The following is an 18082-nucleotide window of genomic DNA, read 5'->3' as shown; positions in this document are numbered from 1 at the left end:
TGCCCCCCCATCCTGAACCATACAAGGCCACAAGCCCTCAACATGGGGGAGGGGGTGCTTTGGGGCAGGATGGGCTTGTCCAAATGTTGATGGGGACAAGAGCCTCTTTCCCAAAACCCTGGGTGGTGGTTGTGTGGGTCTGCAGGTGGGGGGGGGGAGCTTCTCGGAATCGGGAAGCCCTCTTTAACAAGGAAGCCCCCACCGTCCCCTTGGACCCAATTCACAGTATCTTAGGAATTCTGGAGGAGGTTATCCTGGAGGAAGTGGTGAAAATAGCATTTTGTGGAGCATTGTTCCAAGCCCATAAACTCATCCTGATGGGATGGAAACCGATCTCACCACCCACAGTTGCCTCATGGATAACACATATGGGGAACACTTTGATCATGGAAAGATATATATATCAACACAGGGGAAGCCCGGGTAGATTCGAAAGAATATGGGCGCCTGGGTTAGACACTCCTGGACTAAGCCCCAGGGAATTGGTGACGTCTAGAATTTTACAAGGCCCTTCGGAAGGAGCCCAATAAGTTTGAAGTGCTCAACACCAGTTAAAATGTATGACTAAATGTACCTTAGTATATGGTGGACCTGAAGGTCCTGAAGACAGGAGAAATGTAAAGAGCCTTGTGATGAATATGAAGTGTATATGTAACCTTGTGCTATTGCATTGCTTATACATTGGAAATTGTCTAAACTTGTTCAATAAACACCTTTTTGATTTAAAAAAAAACAAACAAGGGAGCCCCCAGATCCCGGCTTCCCTTTATATGAATAAGTATGGGATTCATTCACCAAAAAAAGTGCCAAAAACAAATAAAAACACAGTTATTGAAAATTCCTTTATTTAAAAAAAAAAATCCCCAGAAATGAATCCAGCGTCAATCACGATGAACGCCGCCGCCGACGCCGCCGCCGCCGACGACCCAAAAAAAAAAAAAAAAAAGTCTCTTAGCATCTGACTTGTCAGGTTCCCACCGCCGTTAAAGGCATAGGGGGGGGGGATAGGAAGTTATTTAGCATTGCTAGACACCCGCCAACTCACAGCTCTGGTTTCCAGTGCCAACGGTAAATAAACAAAGGGGCGGGATCACCTGTCATTGGTCTCAGACGCCAGGAAGCAAGCGACGGGTGCAGAGCTGTTTGTTTTTTTTCCCGGGTTGCCATCGCTGATGAGCCATCGGTTGTTAATGACGCAGTAGCCGGGAGGCCGTCTCGCTTCTTCACAGCCAGCTATTATCTTATGAATTTAAATCATTTGTTTTCATTCGGATGCTTCAAACATCCGAATGAAACAAACAAAATGTGTTAATTTCGTTACCGTTTCTTTTGGATTTGTTGAATTTCGTGGTATTCGGAAATTACAACATTTCATCTGAATTTCAATTCAGAACGTGTAGTAATCGATATAATTATTAATATTATATCTGCGTATTAATTTGTCTAGTCCCTATCATTGGTTGGTCTATTAAACTCTGAGCACATGCTATTGTTAATATCACAATAATACCAGGTTAGCTATGAAACCAAACACACGGTGCTGCTAGTAAAACAATATCTTATTTTATTTCCCAAGGAGTTAGGAAACTATCATAAAAGTAATAAAAGGGTATTACAATGTTACATAGCTTACAATCAGAACACACTTTACTAACAGCACATCTCTACAACATATAACAACAATGAAATATCAAAGATACTTATCACACATGGTTTCCTCTGCGGGTTCTGGATGATAAAAGGGGTTTGGGCCTCATGGAATATAGGCCCAAGCCCTCGGTCAGAGCAAGGTCCCAAGATAGCATAGGGGATGACCTTACAGCAGGCTTCTCAGCAACCAAGAGAGAGCACAAAAGCCTGTGTGTCTCTTACATTCAAACATACACGCCCACTCGTAGCCACCCCCATTTGCCTTTTATCCAATATACATTGCCGAGAGGTATCCCTTCGTCTCTATTAGTCCTGTGTCAAATCTCAATAGACATCTTGGCAGCAGTGGTCTCTTTGAAGCTTGTACTCGCAGATGTCACAGCAGGTGGGCTTGAGCCAAGGCATTGTTCTTCTGATCACAAAGCTTTGATGTGTTTCATTCTTACCTGAAATACCAGAAGTAAGATATTAAATCATGTTGCTATCCAACATATGCCGCTTTGCGCCTAAAGGGCGCATACCACCCTTCTTCAGACACGGCTCCTATTGAACAGTCCATAACTGTTTCCTCCCCAACATGTGTTTCCAAGCCAGTACCTATAGAACAGTCTTTAACCGTCTTAACGTGTTGTGTTTTCAACATGTGCAGAAACAGCCCCTATGGAACAGTCCATAAATGTCTTAACGCATGTTGCGCCTCTCAACATAGGACTCAGAACCAGCTCCTCTGGAACAGTCCATAACGGTCCTAACGTGCTGTGTTTACCAACACGTACCGCTTTGTTACTGTGTGACACACCAACATCATTCTTCCGTGACAGCTCCCATGTCACCATTCTGTAGCTTCTTTTTTCTAACATCTTCATGAAGGGGTATAAAACAGGCAAGGGGTGTCCATACACTCATCATTCACCAGCACACATCCAGAGCAGCATCTTAACCAGCTTTCAGATATAGAGTCTCGAGGAGGGCCTTTTGCCCATGTTACTAGCTTAAAATATACCTTTATCATACTATACCATGACATAAATCACCCATTACCATAATATATACATATATACCTATGACCCATCAGATTTTGGGCATGTCAGTGGTATTGCAGGGCTCTGACTTGGCAGCAAAGTCTCTAACTTGTACGCAGAGACCCTACCATCACTTTGTTCCCCAGCTTGCATAGATAACTGGGCGACCCTTCTATATAAATATCAAGTCCAATAACACATATAAATCTGCAACAATGACAAAACCCACACAATTCCATCCCTGTGCCTGGATTTAAGAGACCATGCCCAGGGTACACCATGCACCCCTACCTATTGTTAGGTTCAAAGAACCATCTAGTTCCATGACTAACGTTACATCGGCATTCTTTAGGACAAGGAAACCAACTCGTCTATGTCCCAAATAATACCCAGGTGCTTCCTTCCCAGCAATGATCCTTCCATCCCGAATACAGAATGAAATATCTTCCCAACATTTTTTGTTCACCACCATGTATTGACCTGGCATACAAAGGACATCATGGTCATGCTTCTGACCAAGGGAAGTATCAACCTGCCTCCATCTTCCAGCTTCTTTGATCATATGTGGGCAATTAGCCTCAAACGCAAGAAGATAGAATCCCCAGTCAGTAAGCCCATTAATGCCACCAAATATACAGACCGAGTCTGCACTTCTGTATTTGAGATCATACAGCATAACACCTTTCACAATCCAAACTGGTACAGCCCATCCAGGCAATCGACCACCACTTTGAATCAGTGTAAGCGACGTGTTTGGCAAAGTCTTACTGAGCGGTGATGCTAACTCATAAGGCCTCTGTCCCTCATATGGAGACTGTACAATCAGCTCAATACTGGTTGACACTTCCACCTGCCACTTCGTGCATGCAAGAGCCAATGACGGATTTCTGTCCTATACCATCACATTCTCTACCAACCTCTCAACATGGTTGACAAAATCTTGAGCCACTTTAACCTGGGTATTTATGTGACTTTGTTGAATGCTATCATGGATGCCACCAATCTCTCTGAGTACCAAAGCCCCGCTTAAGTTCTGAAGCTATGGCTGCGAGTTTGTTCCTCAGGAGGCCGATGTCCACCCCATGAACAACATCCATCCCAGCTCCTATTCCCAAAATATAGGGCTGAATACATCCCTCCTCTTCCGGGTTACTCCTCAGAAATACGCGCCCTGCATGAACCTCATTCTGTGTCCGCACATATCTGGGAGCAAGTCACTGGTATACTGACCGCACTTGATTCAGTGTATATTCAGCACATATAGGGTAATGGAATTTTACCAACCATTGCGAGACATTGAAGTGCCATGTGGTGAAGGCATACTGTACCCTGGTAGCCAGCGTTTTGCTCCCTGTATCTAACGGAGCATGCCCCTGTGTGTATTCACTGGCCTTCCCTGTGCCGGGTTTCAACCTCTCAGGTGAGACATCAACCAGGCGTATCTCCCTATACAAGGAAATTTTCACCCCATTGATGTGTCACCTGGCCAACCTCCAGTCTGGCCAACCGACACCTTATTATGTATAAGCGCCGGTCTCCTGGGTACCTGCACCATATTGCTTCCGTTACGTCAATACATGTCATACATTAAAAAACCTTTTCTTCTTTCAATTCCTTCCTTCAACAAAAAAAAAAAAAAACATATTTTACATTTCAGGTTCTGACAGATTGGATGTGTATATTCCTTCCCCAACCTCCAACCCATTGCACATGTATTAATAGCATGTTTGCATTCCTCAGGAGAGACTCCGGTAAAAATGTTTCACAAGTCTCGTTGATGGGCAAAGTCCTTCAGATCCAGCATTAGCCCTAAATTGTCCATAAGCCAAAACAAGTATTAAACTGAATCTTTTCGTTTGTCCCTTCTCTCCTGATGTTTATCAGAACAAATTTGCGGTGTAATATGGCAGAAACAAACTGCCAACCAGATGAACATCTGTCATCCCTGTTCCAGAGACCTCTCCAATCACGCTTCACTAGGACTCTGGAAGTGAAAAAAACAAGAGCATAATCAAATTCTTATCCATAATATCTGCTCGCTTACTACGTTTACTTATAGTTCCTTCCTTGGAACCCAGGAACTTAGTATTCCTGGCTTCTGCAACCCTGACCAACCTATCAAAACAACCATGACCTCTTTAGGCTGAACCCACTCTAAAATGGATCCCCATGGTGTGATCAAAAAAATTTTAAAACATGAACTTGAACGTTGCTTTTCAAAATTTTAAGCATTAAAAAGACAATGCATTATCTGTACTTTCAGACCTATGCACCAACCCCCCTTTCAGGTGGACAAAGCGTACACCTTGTAACTTTTCCCACCTGAATGAACATAAAACAAAGAGAGAAGAAAAACGAACTCTAGAAGCTAGAATGGCCTCCTACCAACAACTCTTGTCTTAAATCAACAAAATGTATTCAGCTGCAGGACATATCCCATGACCATCTATTCAGCTGCTAATTGACGGAATGGCCAATTGCCCCCCTTTCAGGTGGACTAAACAATAATTTCTCCACCTGAACAAACAAAAATAAAATGGATGACTAAACAAATACCAAAAATATTTTAAAAAATTAAAAAACTTAACAAAAAAATTAAAATTCTGGCCATTATTACACAAAAACAACATGACAAGACAACCACCATAAGATAATGACAAACACTCAACTTTTAACTAAAGACATCCATAGATTTTCCTCCTGAGAAAAGTAAGTGCTCATTTCCATCTGAAAGACAATTAGTTAATGGGAAAAACAAAAAAACAAAACATCTGTACCTCATCACAACATTTGTAACTTCACTTGTAACACTTGAAACCCTTAATGCCTGACTATTGTTTATCTTATTTTTTTCATTGTTTGGAAACAATTACTAATTAATGAGCTCATGGTACCATTTGATAATTGATTATGCCTTTACCATAACCTAACCCCTGTTTTCCTAAATGTGCCCACTGTTGTTCTCTCTTTGAAGAACCTGTAAACAAACACAGACATTAGTATCCAAACCAGTTTTATCTTCTTCCAAGGTCTCTGAAAAAGGAACACAAAAGACGGTGATTACACACAATTATCATGACAATTGACTTTTTAAGTCCCCCAAGCCTTTTCCCATTAATTGTAATGTAGGGGAACATTTGCTATGTATAAGGTTTAGATGTGAGGGCCATATATAAATAAAATATGGCAAGGAGCATCCATGCAGCTCACTAAGTGCTGCTAACATTGTTTTCCCCAGTGCTACATTTGAATAACCATGCAGCTACCTCCATTTTGACTCTACGTAACTGTTCCACATACTGATGATCTTCAGTCTGTAGTCTCCGCATTTGGGTCTTTAAAGGGAAATGGGTTTGATTACTACGGCCTCCATGCTTTGGGTTGCTACCCCATCGGGCAGAATACACTTCATAATGCCTTGGGGTCGTTTTGGGGTACTGCGATCTTCTTTTGATACCGTTATTTGCCGCCCAACAATATTTAGCGATGTGACCCCCCCTTTTACACAAAAAACATTTGAGGGCTGGTCTATCTGTATAGGCCCTTCTTTGAGCATACGGCAGTGGAAACTCACATTGCTGGACGTTATTACTACGATTACTATGCTTGGAATAGATAGACTTTACACTTTCATCGTCTGAGGAGTCATCAGAAGTTTCAACTCCTGAATCACTTTCAAGCACAGTTATCGCATTTTTATTTACATCTCCACCATTGATTTCTATCATAGCAACATCACTTGCAGCAATAAGAGCGTCTGGTTTTTCTGCATGCTTCACTTCTATCTTTGCTGAGCACTGCGCATGTGTGGGGGGTACCTCCACCATTGCACATGCAGCTTTTGCATGTTTGGAGGACAACTCCGTTATGGCTGCCTGTGCACCCTGTAATTCTGGGGTTTCCTGCTCCATGCTAGCAATGTTATGGGCTTTACAAAATCTATGTCCATGCCTATCCCATTTAGAACGTCTGAACTCTCTCTGCCTTCCTGTACCTCTGCTTATTACGGATACACCTGCCTTTGACCCATATTCCCTATCACTGGACTCTTGACAGAAGTCTCGCAGGATATTGACAAAATCAAAATCAGAGCCATTCTAATGGGATAGCTTACATAACACTTATTGGCCATTGAGTATATGAAACTTGTATCATCCTCCAATAAGTCAGGACAGTTGAACACTTTCGTATACAATGCAAGATACTCACTGCAGAACAAAATTGGGTCATCTCCTCTCCTAAATCTCATTCGTTGTAAATCACTCATACCATTATCACGACAGTCCACAATACGCTGCAACTCTTTCCTCTGCACCTCTGCATCTACTAAGTTATCATTAACCTGTGCAAATAACTGGCTTGCTAAAGGTCCTGGTAGCCATGCTCTCAGAAGAGAACATGCATCCTCATTAGTCAAATGAAATTTAAGGACTAGAGCCTCAAATTTATTGGACAGACTCACTGGTGATTCCAGGGCATTAAATTCACCCAGAATCTGGCACAAAGTAGGTCTCTCTTGGATTGTAATCAAACTGTTATCCTGTTTCGAAGCTATGGGTGCAATAGCAGAATGTGTTTCATCACAGCCCTTCTCACTGACTGTGCAGATATTGGCCAATTGGCACGTTCCTTTGTGCTCATTGAGCGATACTATACATTGCTCTTTAGTAAGAAGCTGGGAGTGTGCATTTGCTAACTTTCTTTCTAAAGACATAACCAACTCTTCCATCTCTGACACCTTTATTCGCAAAGACTCTAAAAGTTTGCTCTTCATATCACAGTCCATGCTGCACCTCTGAAGCTGTTCTTGTAGCTCACTGTTTCTTCCTGACAAACTGCCTGCTTTTGTCCGCAATTCATCCATCTCACTACTGGAGTCTGTTGCAATCTTTAGAAGGTTTTCACTGATTTTCTCTAAGTCCTCCCCGAGACGTCACCTCTCTGCTTCCCACTTCCCCCCCATTTGCTCAGATATAAATTTAATTCTGAGCAACACTGCAATTTCATTTGCCAACCTTTCTTTTTTAACTTTCTTTTTTAGCTGTTTACCCAATAATCTGCTATTATGTTGGTGACACTGAGACAATAATACATTACACTGGCTTTTAAGAGGTTCATCTGCACATGAATGATAATTGGCAGAAGCGTACTTTTTAACATATGTATACACCAGTTCCATTTCACAACCATACAATCCACACAATACACAATTCTATTTGTACTAGCGTTCCAACACTGCACTGAGTAATAAACCAAACTCAATTATCGTTAGCTCTTACAACTCACAGAAAAAAACAAACTGAATTGCTCTTCTAGCATTCAATATTCTTCATTCATTATCACTTTTACCTGATATCCTTCAAAACCATTAAACTTTTGCATATCCATAGAAAAGACCCACCACACTTACTGTGGCATTATCGGCTGCCTTGTATATGAGCACTTCTGTCCTGTAGTTTCTATGTGGCTTTTAGGATTACCACATGCTTACTGGGGAATATCCATTGATATGCTAATTAGCCCCCCCCCCCCCCCCCCCCCAAGCTGGTCTGACCTGCTTTTACCAGAGTTGCTTACCATTCAAAGATTAACAAACAAACAAAAAAAAAAAAACGCTACAAAGCCATTTAAACCTAACAGTGACTTGTAGTTCTACAGCCTACCAGACGTAAGGCACATTCTAAGACACAAGGCAGACTCTCAATCAATGCCTTCCCGTTAGGTTGCAGGCCACATTGATCTCCTATTGGAACAAAGCTATTTCACTCTCACGTGGGTAAATAAAAAAAAAAAAAAAATGTAAAAAATTTAAAATATTTCTCCCACTTTTTCCTCAAAGATGTATTGTAATTCCTGTCAATCTCTAACCAAGGGTGATCAGCCCTTTTACTCGCCAGCACCTTTAGCTGGTTACAGGCCTAAAGCATATTAATGATACAAACGTTTAACATATATACATATATCAGCGAAAGATCTCACCAGGTTCTATGTTTCCCTGATGAAATATTTCACAGAATCTTCATGACCATCCAAGCGTGGTTTCAGAATTCGCAAGCCAGCGCCAATCTTGTCCACACTAGAGATGATTTTGAGTTCTGGGTGTAGTTTAGGATTTATCCTTACAGGGACTCAAGACAAAAATACATTAGGTTTTTGTAGATTCTGTGTAAAAATAAAATTCACACTCTCTCTGGGTGCCAATTGTAGTAATCGATATAATTATTAAAGGGGTTGTAAAGGTAAATTATTTTTTTTTTTTTAAATAACAAACATGTTATACTTACCTTCACTGTGCAGCTCGTTCTGCACAGAGTGGCCCCGAACCTGGTCTTCTGGGGTCCCTCGGCGGCTGTTTCAGCTCCTCCCCGCAAGCATTAACCACCTTAATGCGAGCTCCCTCGCATGGTGGTGAGTGCTTGCGGGCGCGTCCCGTGATACAGCCGGCGGCTATAGCCGCTCACTGTATCACTCGGCCCCGCCCCCAGCGCGCCGCGTCATTGGATGTGATTGACAGCAGCGCGAGCCAATGGCTGCGCTGCTTCCAATCCATCCACTGTAGCCAATCAGCGGCCAGGGTGAGCGGAGGAATAGATGTCGGGAACGAGAAGCTGACTTTCGAGGCGTCAGGTAAGTAAAACGGGGGGGCTGGGGGCGGCGGTATTGTCAGAAGTTTTTTCACCTTAATGCATAGAATGCATTAAGGTGAAAACATTTTTACCTTTACAACCCCTTTAATATTATATCTGCGTATTAATTTGTCTAGTCCCTATCATTGGTTGGTCTATTAAACTCTGAGCACATGCTATTGTTAATATCACAATAATACCAGGTTAGCTATGAAACCAAACACACGGTGCTGCTAGTAAAACAATATCTTATTTTATTTCCCAAGGAGTTAGGAAACTATCATAAAAGTAATAAAAGGGTATTACAATGTTACATAGCTTACAATCAGAACACACTTTACTAACAGCACATCTCTACAACATATAACAACAATGAAATATCAAAGATACTTATCACACATGGTTTCCTCTGCGGGTTCTGGATGATAAAAGGGGTTTGGGCCTCATGGAATATAGGCCCAAGCCCTCGGTCAGAGCAAGGTCCCAAGATAGCATAGGGGATGACCTTACAGCAGGCTTCTCAGCAACCAAGAGAGAGCACAAAAGCCTGTGTGTCCCTTACATTCAAACATACACGCCCACTCGTAGCCACCCCCATTTGCCTTTTATCCAATATACATTGCTGAGAGGTATCCCTTCGTCTCTATTAGTCCTGTGTCAAATCTCAATAGACATCTTGGCAGCAGTGGTCTCTTTGAAGCTTGTACTCACAGATGTCACAGCAGGTGGGCTTGAGCCAAGGCATTGTTCTTCTGATCACAAAGCTTTGATGTGTTTCATTCCTACCTGGCTGTGTCAAACAGGAAGTGAAATACCAGAAGTAAGATATTAAACTATGTTGCTATCCAACAGAATGAAATGAACCGCGCATGTCCGGTTATTTTACGGGTATGGTAATCTTAAGGTATTGATGTTGGTGTAAGTTAGGGGTAGGCAACCTGGGGCCCTCCAGCTGTTGCAGAACTACAAGTCCCATCATGCCTCTGGGAGTAATCGTAACTGCCAGCCTTGCAATGCCTCATGGGAAATGTAGTTCCACAACAGCTGGAGGGCCCCGGGTTGCCTACCCCTGGTGTAAATGATCTGGTTCCTGGGCAGGTGGCATCTGCCCCCCCCCCCCCCCCCCCAGAGGATCTCCACAGTCTCCTTGGCTTGAAGTGTAATATAATGAGAATTGAAATTGAAGCGCCACACCGCTGCTAAGAAGTCCAGATACAACTTTATTCCACTAAAACTCAGAGGTACAATCCAAAAAAGTATCCAACGTGTTTCGGCAGTCCAAGCACCCCCCTTCATCAGGGCTTGACTGGTTGGCAGCCCAACAAGTAAAAAGGCTTCTGATAAGGCCTGTGCGTGTAATTCACACTGGAAAAATAACATTGTAGCTCCAGTTGTGGCTTGTTCACATGGTTCCCAGTCAATCCCTGATAAAGGGGGTGCTTGGACCCCCGAAACGCGTTGGATACTTTTTTGGATTGCACGGCTGACTTTTAACATAATATAAAATTGTAGCTGGACCCCTTAGCAGTGATGTGGCACTTTAATTTCAATTCTTGTTACAGAGGTGTGTAAATATCAGGGCTGGATGGACAGAAATACAAGTCTATTTACATGTACAACAGCTCCCATATATATATTACAAAAGGGTATTTAGCTGCTTGCCATGAGTTGAGCTTTACAAAAATAATTTGTTCATCCGTTAGACTAGAGTTCTTCTTTAACCATTTAATATTGTTGACCTTCTCTCTTGTCTCCCCTGCAGTATAAGAAGCAGCACACGCTTCTGCACCGGGTCAATGGTGTCATCATGCTGGTGACGTTCTTCTGCTGCCGTCTCCTTCTCTTCCCATACATGTACTGGGTATATGGACAACGGGTCGGACTGCCTCTCTACAAGGTCCCGTTCAGCCTGTCTGCAGAATATAACCTCGGCGCCGCCATTCTCATGGCCCCCCAAGTCTACTGGTTCTACCTAATCTGCAGAAGAGCTTACAGTCTCTTCCGACAGTCAATCATGAGTCAGCGGCCCAAAAATGGACATCCGGCACCTGACAGCCCTTCAGCCAAAGACCAGGACTGCTCACAGTGACGCCCTCACCCCCCCTCCGTTTAGTTCCAACATGTCCGCACCCAGCCACAGAGCCCCAACCCCACAACGTGAGACCCGCTGAGGCCGCGCTATCGAGAGACTGTGCCTATCCAATGGAGGCACTTAGGCACCTTGTAATGTACTGCTTAAGAGGTCCACAGGAAGTCTCTGAAGTGTCCTGGAGCGAAGTGAGAGGCAACATTAACTCCCTGTGGAGAAGGAAAACGGTCTTACCTGCTACGTGACAGTATTACCATGTACAGAGTTCACCAACGCTCTGTCATTCTTATTGAAAGTTTACTATTTGCAGTACTGCTGGTGACCACTAGGAGTCACTGCCCCCAACAGTTTGCCATTCGTGCACGATTTGCAATCCTCAATTTGACCACTGGGTGTCACTGTCCCTCACACTGTCATGTAATAATTGCTGCAGTATCAGTGAACTTGCAGTCACTGCCACCAACATGCTGTACTTTGTATATTATCTGCAGCACTGCTAATACCCCACTGGATGCCAGTGGCCCCCAACACTCTATTGATGTACAATTTACAGTACTCCGAATCCACCCAGTACTTGCCACCATCGTTGTCATTTCCATTCAAAGCATAATATATGCAGTCTGCGAAACACTCTCATGAATACTACATGAGTACTATCTGCAGTACTCCAGTTGACGACTAGGTGTCACTATGTATAATTATATGAAAACTACTTGCAGTACTCCTGGTGACCAGTAGGTATCACCAACGCCAACACTAGCATCTGTATACCGTCTACAGAACTCATAGTGACCACTGGGGGTCACTGTAACCACACAGTCATAAGATATGCTATCTGCAGCACTCTTTGTGAGCACTAGGTACTACTTCTATTTATACATACGGGGATCAATACTCGTTAGGTCCCCAGAATTGGTGTTATCCCACACTACTAGAAAGGTATGTGTGACGCACCTATTATTTATAGGACCGAAATCTCTTTCAAACAACGCACCCAAATCTGCAAAGCATCCGCCTTTTAGGTGAAGATTAACTGCATTACTGGTAGTACCCACACGAGAGCGCTGTTCCGTGCGATACAAAACACACAGTTCTCTTGGTCTAAAAGTTGCACACAATCAAAATGTATGGACTTAACACCACAGCTCAACTTTCCTCCAACGGCTTCCCTCCCCTAGCTCAGTATACCTCTGGGGAGGGGAGACCGACGCCTCCTGCACCTTTAGTAACGGAGAGTCTTGAGCAGCAGCAGCATGTTAGGGGTTAAGTTTATCTGCCAAGACAACTACTCTCCGATTGAATGGCTAAAATACAGCAAGCAAAAACTGTCGCTCGAAGCTGCACACGTAAGGGTTAAGCATGGCCAGTCAATAGCCAATCCGCTGTGCTTGCCTGGAACCTATAAAGTCCTCATGGCTTTGCTTTACGGCTCTTAGTTTACAAAATAGACTGAGTTAACCGGTAGGAATGTTAAGTATTCATGCACCATTGTCTACGCATAGTGGAAGGAGCCAAATTGGTCAAGACGGCAGCCGATCAATCCCCCTTGAAACTGGTGACGTTGGGGCAGCTATTTTGAGAGGTGGTGATCGAAAACGTAATGACACCGTAGGTTTTCCTGTGATGTGCACTGATCAGTTTAAAGAGGTTCTCCTGGAAAGCGTTAACCTTGCAGAAGGGTGCCATGTACAGCCTTAGGGGAATATCCATTGGAGGGGTGAGGGTTGTGTGAGATCCGAAGCTTTTTCGGGAATCCAAAGTCCTGAGATGGACTGAAAGTTGAAAGAGTCGCTAGCAGAGAAATCTGCTCAGTTTCATACGTGTCTGCAGCACCTCATCCGATTTCAGATAAGGCCTGAGACTTCACATGTCCTAGAAGTTAATGAGCGGAGGGCTCTGTAAAGTCCAGAACCTTATCTAGAATCCACCATTTTAATGAGAGTCTACAGTATCTCAACTAACAAGACCTACTGATTTCAGATAATAGCTGAGGTCTCACTTAGCCATTAACAGATAAGGGCTGAGGTCCCTCTTGACCCTGAGCTGTCCTGGAATTTAATGATCTGAGGGATTTGAAAAGTCGAAAGCCTTATCTAGAATCCACCAAGCAGAAACAGACTGGGAATGAAGGGAGACACTAGGAAAGATGACAGTTTCATGACTGGCTGCAGCATCTCAACTAAGGAGACCTACTCCTTAGGTCTCGTTGGGGCAGCTATTTTGAGCGGTAGTGATCAAAAACGTAATGACACCATTGGTTTTCCTGTGCTGTGCACTTATCAGTTTAAAGAGGTTCCCCTGAAAAGCGCTAACCTTGCAGAAGGGTGCCATTTACAGCCTTGGGGGGAATATCCATTGGAGGGGTGAGGGTTCTGTGAGATCCGAAGCCTTTTCGGGAATCCAAAGTCTTGAGATGGACTGAAAGTTGAAAGAGTCGCTAGCAGAGAAATCTGCTCAGCTTCACAAGTGTCTGCAGCACCTCAACTGATTTCAGATAAGGCCTGAGACTTCACATGTCCTAGAAGTTAATGAGCGGCGGGCTCTGTAAAGTCCAGAACCTTATCTAGAATCCACCATTTTCATGGGAGTCTACAGTATCTCAACTAACAAAGATGACAGTTTCATACAGCATCTCAACTAAAGAGACCTACTCCTTAGGTCTGGTTGGGGCTGCTATTTTGAGAGGTAGTGATGTGATCCAATGTACTTAAGCTAGCCATAGATGGATTGAAATTGAGCAAGTTCAGCAGGGGAATTAAGGAAAGCACTAGCATGGATCGGTTTAGTTTTATGAGTGTCTACAGCTTCCTAACAAGACCATCTGATTTCAGATAAAAGCTAAGGTCCCTCATAACCCTCAGCTGCCCTGGAAGTTAATGAGCCGAGGTTTTTGGTACTGTCAAAGCCTTATCTGGAAGCCCCTGTGTTGAGACAAACTGGGAATTAAAGGAGGCGCTAGCAAGATTTAACACTTTTACTCAAGCGGAAGGAAATATAACCAATAGCAATAAGATGGCTATATTGGGTTGTCCAAATTTACGCCAGTTGCCATCTTAGGTATTTAGTTTTTTTACCCAAAACGCAAAAGTTACACATTAACCCTTTCCTGGAGAGCCAACTTTGAAAAGAAGGAACCTCCAAGACGCAAGAAGCCACCGATGGCAGCTGCCCTTTTATTTCTGGGCTGCCTGCCAGTTTTGAACCCGGAGTCCCTGATCCACATTTAGAAGTTGGAGAACGGCAGCTTCCATCTGCGGCATCTTCACCGCCTGAAGAATGGCTTCCTTGGTGCTCACCAGTTCCTAGTCGATTGATTAGGCCTGCCCGTAAGCCCCACCCACTCGTCAAAGAATACAGTGCCGGGGGGGGGAGGGCGGGGTTTGAGGTGAGCTGTATCCGGATAAAATTAGTCATTGATACAATATTATTATTTTTATGCATACATTGCTGCTAAGATCCCAGACATTGTGACCGGTCCTAATTCAACCTATATAGACTCCTATTATAAACTATCCCTTCAATTTCTCCACCTCCCCCTCTAGAAACCCCGCCCCCCCTCCACACCCACTTCCTTGCTCCTCCCCTCTTATTTATTTTTAATTTATTTATTTATTCCATTTTTTTGTTTTTTTTTAAACTGAATGTAAATATATTTCAGCAGAGCAAAATGTTAGTAATGTACTGCAATTTATAATACTTGTAAAGAGGTATTAAAAAAAAAAAAAGAAAAAAAAAAATTAAATGCAATCCAAAGAGTATCTGTGGAATGATGTCTATTGGCTGCAGCGAACATATGCACAATTGGTTAAAATTTTATATATATATATATATATATATATATATATATATACACACACACACACACACACACACACACTGGGTGTGGGTTTATGAGATTTCACAGACTACATGCTGACCTTTTAGTGCCTTACATCCAATTCCTTATAATGGACCTAACATCGGTTTCATGGTAAATGCAGCATGCTTAGTAATGTATCACCTCCAGGTGTTTATCACTGATCACAGTACTCCCCCTGACAATGTCTTCATCTACTTTGCTCTCTTTTCTTGGTTGTGTTAACAAATGTCTGAAACAGATCAGCCTCTGGCTGCAGCCTCTCACCTAGTGACCTGTAACAAAGTTACAATGTGCAGTCTTGGTGATCACCGGGGGAAGAGGAGACTGAGTAAATGCTTCCTGCAGCAGACTGATGACATCATCTCAGCCTAGGCAAAGTCACTCACCGGAGCTCAAGGCTGGCTTTTTTTAATGATATCTGGAGCTTTTCTGAACAAAGATATTGTGAGGTTTCAGGAATTTATCAATGCAGACTTGTAAAGTTGCTGAACTGTTAAAGAGTCATAACTGGGCCTATACAAGGATTTGCATATTCATATTTACCGTTCGATAATTAGTGACTTGGAAGGTAGAGAAGCCAGCCAGGCAACTAACATTTTCTTAAAGTGGTTGTAGACCCTCACATATAGTGAGGGCAAAAAAATATTTGATCCCCTGCTGATTTTTTACGTTTGGCCACTGACAAAGAAATGATCAGTCTATAATTTTAATGGTCGGTTTATGTTAACTGTGAGAGACAGAGTAACAAAAATATCCAGAAATACGCATTTCAAAAAAAAAGTTATAAATTGATTTGCATTTTAACCACTAAGCAACCGCCCACCGTCATATGACGGCGGGACGAGGCTTCTCTAGTTCTGGGCAGACGTCATATGACATGATCGCCCTCCCGAGCCACTAGGGGGCGCGCGCCGCTGGCGGCGCACGCGCATGCCCGCTGCGTCGCTGGGGACCCGGTGCGCGCGCCCGGCGGCCGCGATGTCCGCCGGGCACCCGCGATTGCCGGGTAACAGAGCAGGACCGTGGATCTGTGCATGTAAACACAGATCCACGTCCTGTCAGAGAGGAGAGGAGACCGATGGTGTGTCCCTTGTACATAGGGACACCGATCGGTCACCTCCCCCAGTCAGTCCCCTCCCCCCACAGTTAGAATCACCTCCCTAGGTCATACATTAACCCCTCGATCGCCCCCTAGTGTTAACCCCTTCCCTGCCAGTCACATTTACACAGTAATCAATGCAATTTTATAGCACGGATCGCTGTATAAATGTGAATGGTCCCAAAAATGTGTCAAAAGTGTCCGATATGTCCGCTGCAATATCGCAGTCACAATAAAAATCGCCATTACTAGTAAAATAAATAAATAAATAAATAAAAATGCTATAAATCTATCCCCTATTTTGTAGACGCTATAACTTTTGCGCAAACCAATCAATATACGCTTATCGCGATTTTTTTTTTACCAAAAATATGTAGAAGAATACGTATCGGCCTAAACTGAGGAAAAAATTTGTTTAAAAAAAAAAATTGGATATTTATTATAGCAAAAAGTAAAAAATATTGTGTTTTTTCAAAATTGTCCCTCTTCTTTTGTTTATAGCGCAATAAATAAAAACCACAGAGGTGATCAAATACCACCAAAAGAAAGCTCTATTTGTGGGGAAAAAATGATAAAAATTTCATTAGGGTGCAGTGTAACATGACCGCGCAATTGTCATTCAAAGTGCGACAGGGCTGAAAACTGAAAAATGGCTTGGGCAGGAAGGGGGTGAAAGTGCCCTGTATTGAGGTGGTTAATGAGTGGAAAAAGCATTTGACCCCTTCGCAAAACATGACTTAGTACTTGGTGGAGAAACCCTTGGTGGCAATCACAGAGGTCAGGCATTTCTTGTAGTTGGCCACCAGGTTTGCACATATCTCAGGAGGGATTTTGTCCCACTCCTCTTTGCAGATCCTCTCCAAGTCATGAAGGTTTCGAGACGTTTGGCAACTTGAACCTTCAGCTCCCTCCACATATTTTCTATGGGATTAGAACACATCCACATTAAGGTCTGGAGACTGGCTTGGCCACTCCAGGACCTTAATGTGCTACTTCTTGAGCCACTTCTTTGTTGCCTTGGCCGTGTGTTTTGGGTCATTGTCATGCTGGAATACAGATCCATGACCCATTTTCAATGCCCTGGCTGAGGGAAGGAGGTTTTCTCCCAAAATTTGATGGTACATGGCCCCGTCCATCGTCCCTTTGCTGCAGTGAAGTTGTCCTGTCCTGCCCCTTAGCAGAAAAACACCCCCAAAGCATAATGTTTCCACCTCCATGTTTGACGGTGGGGATGGTGTTCTTGGGGTCATAGGCAGCATTCCTCCTCCTCCAAACACCGCGAGTTGAGTTGATGCCAAAGAGCTTGATTTTGGTCTCATCTGACCACAACGCTTTCACCCAGATCTCCTCTGAATCACTCACTATGTCCATTAGCAAACTTCAGATGGGCCTGTACATGTGCTTTCTTGAGCAGGGGGACCTTGTGGGTGCTGTAGGATTTCAGTCCTTCACAGCGTAGCGGGTTACCAATTGTTTTCCTGGTGACTATGGTCCCAGCTGAGTTGAGACCATTGACAAGTTTCCCCCGTGTAGTTCTGGGCTGATTCCTCACCGTTCTCACGATCATTGAAACTCCACGAGGTGCGATTTTGCATGGAGCCCCCGAGGGAGATTGACAGTTATTTTTTGTTTTTCCCATTTGCGAATGTCACCCTCTCACCAAGCTGCTTGGCGATGGTCTTGTAGCCCATTCCAGCCTTGTGCAGGTCTACAGTCTTGTCCCTGACATCCTTGGAC

At 43.5% G+C, this 18082-nt stretch overlaps 1 protein-coding gene across 2 annotated transcripts in view; it reads left to right on the top strand.

Moving 5' to 3' along the window:
* The window catches only part of TLCD3B (TLC domain containing 3B), a 67962-nt gene extending 52894 nt beyond the window's left edge, over positions 1–15068 (top strand). Inside the window, exons 5-6 of one of the 2 annotated variants that reach the window (XR_012245225.1) lie at positions 11061–13587; positions 14046–15068. Coding sequence is in view for 1 of the 2 variants with exons in the window: in XM_073635990.1 (XP_073492091.1) it covers positions 11061–11387 (327 nt within the window). In the remaining variant the exon portion in view is untranslated. Of the gene's footprint in view, positions 1–11060; positions 13637–14045 lie in introns of those variants that run through there. The other variant, XM_073635990.1, reaches the window with a different exon arrangement.
* Positions 15069–18082: the final 3014 nt, after the last annotated feature.

The sequence above is a fragment of the Aquarana catesbeiana genome, linkage group LG06, assembly GCF_042186555.1.
Source record: "Aquarana catesbeiana isolate 2022-GZ linkage group LG06, ASM4218655v1, whole genome shotgun sequence".
Taxonomy (NCBI): Eukaryota; Metazoa; Chordata; class Amphibia; order Anura; family Ranidae; genus Aquarana; species Aquarana catesbeiana.
The sequence above is the reverse complement of the archived record's forward strand: the minus strand, read 5'-3'. Positions and strand labels throughout refer to the sequence as shown.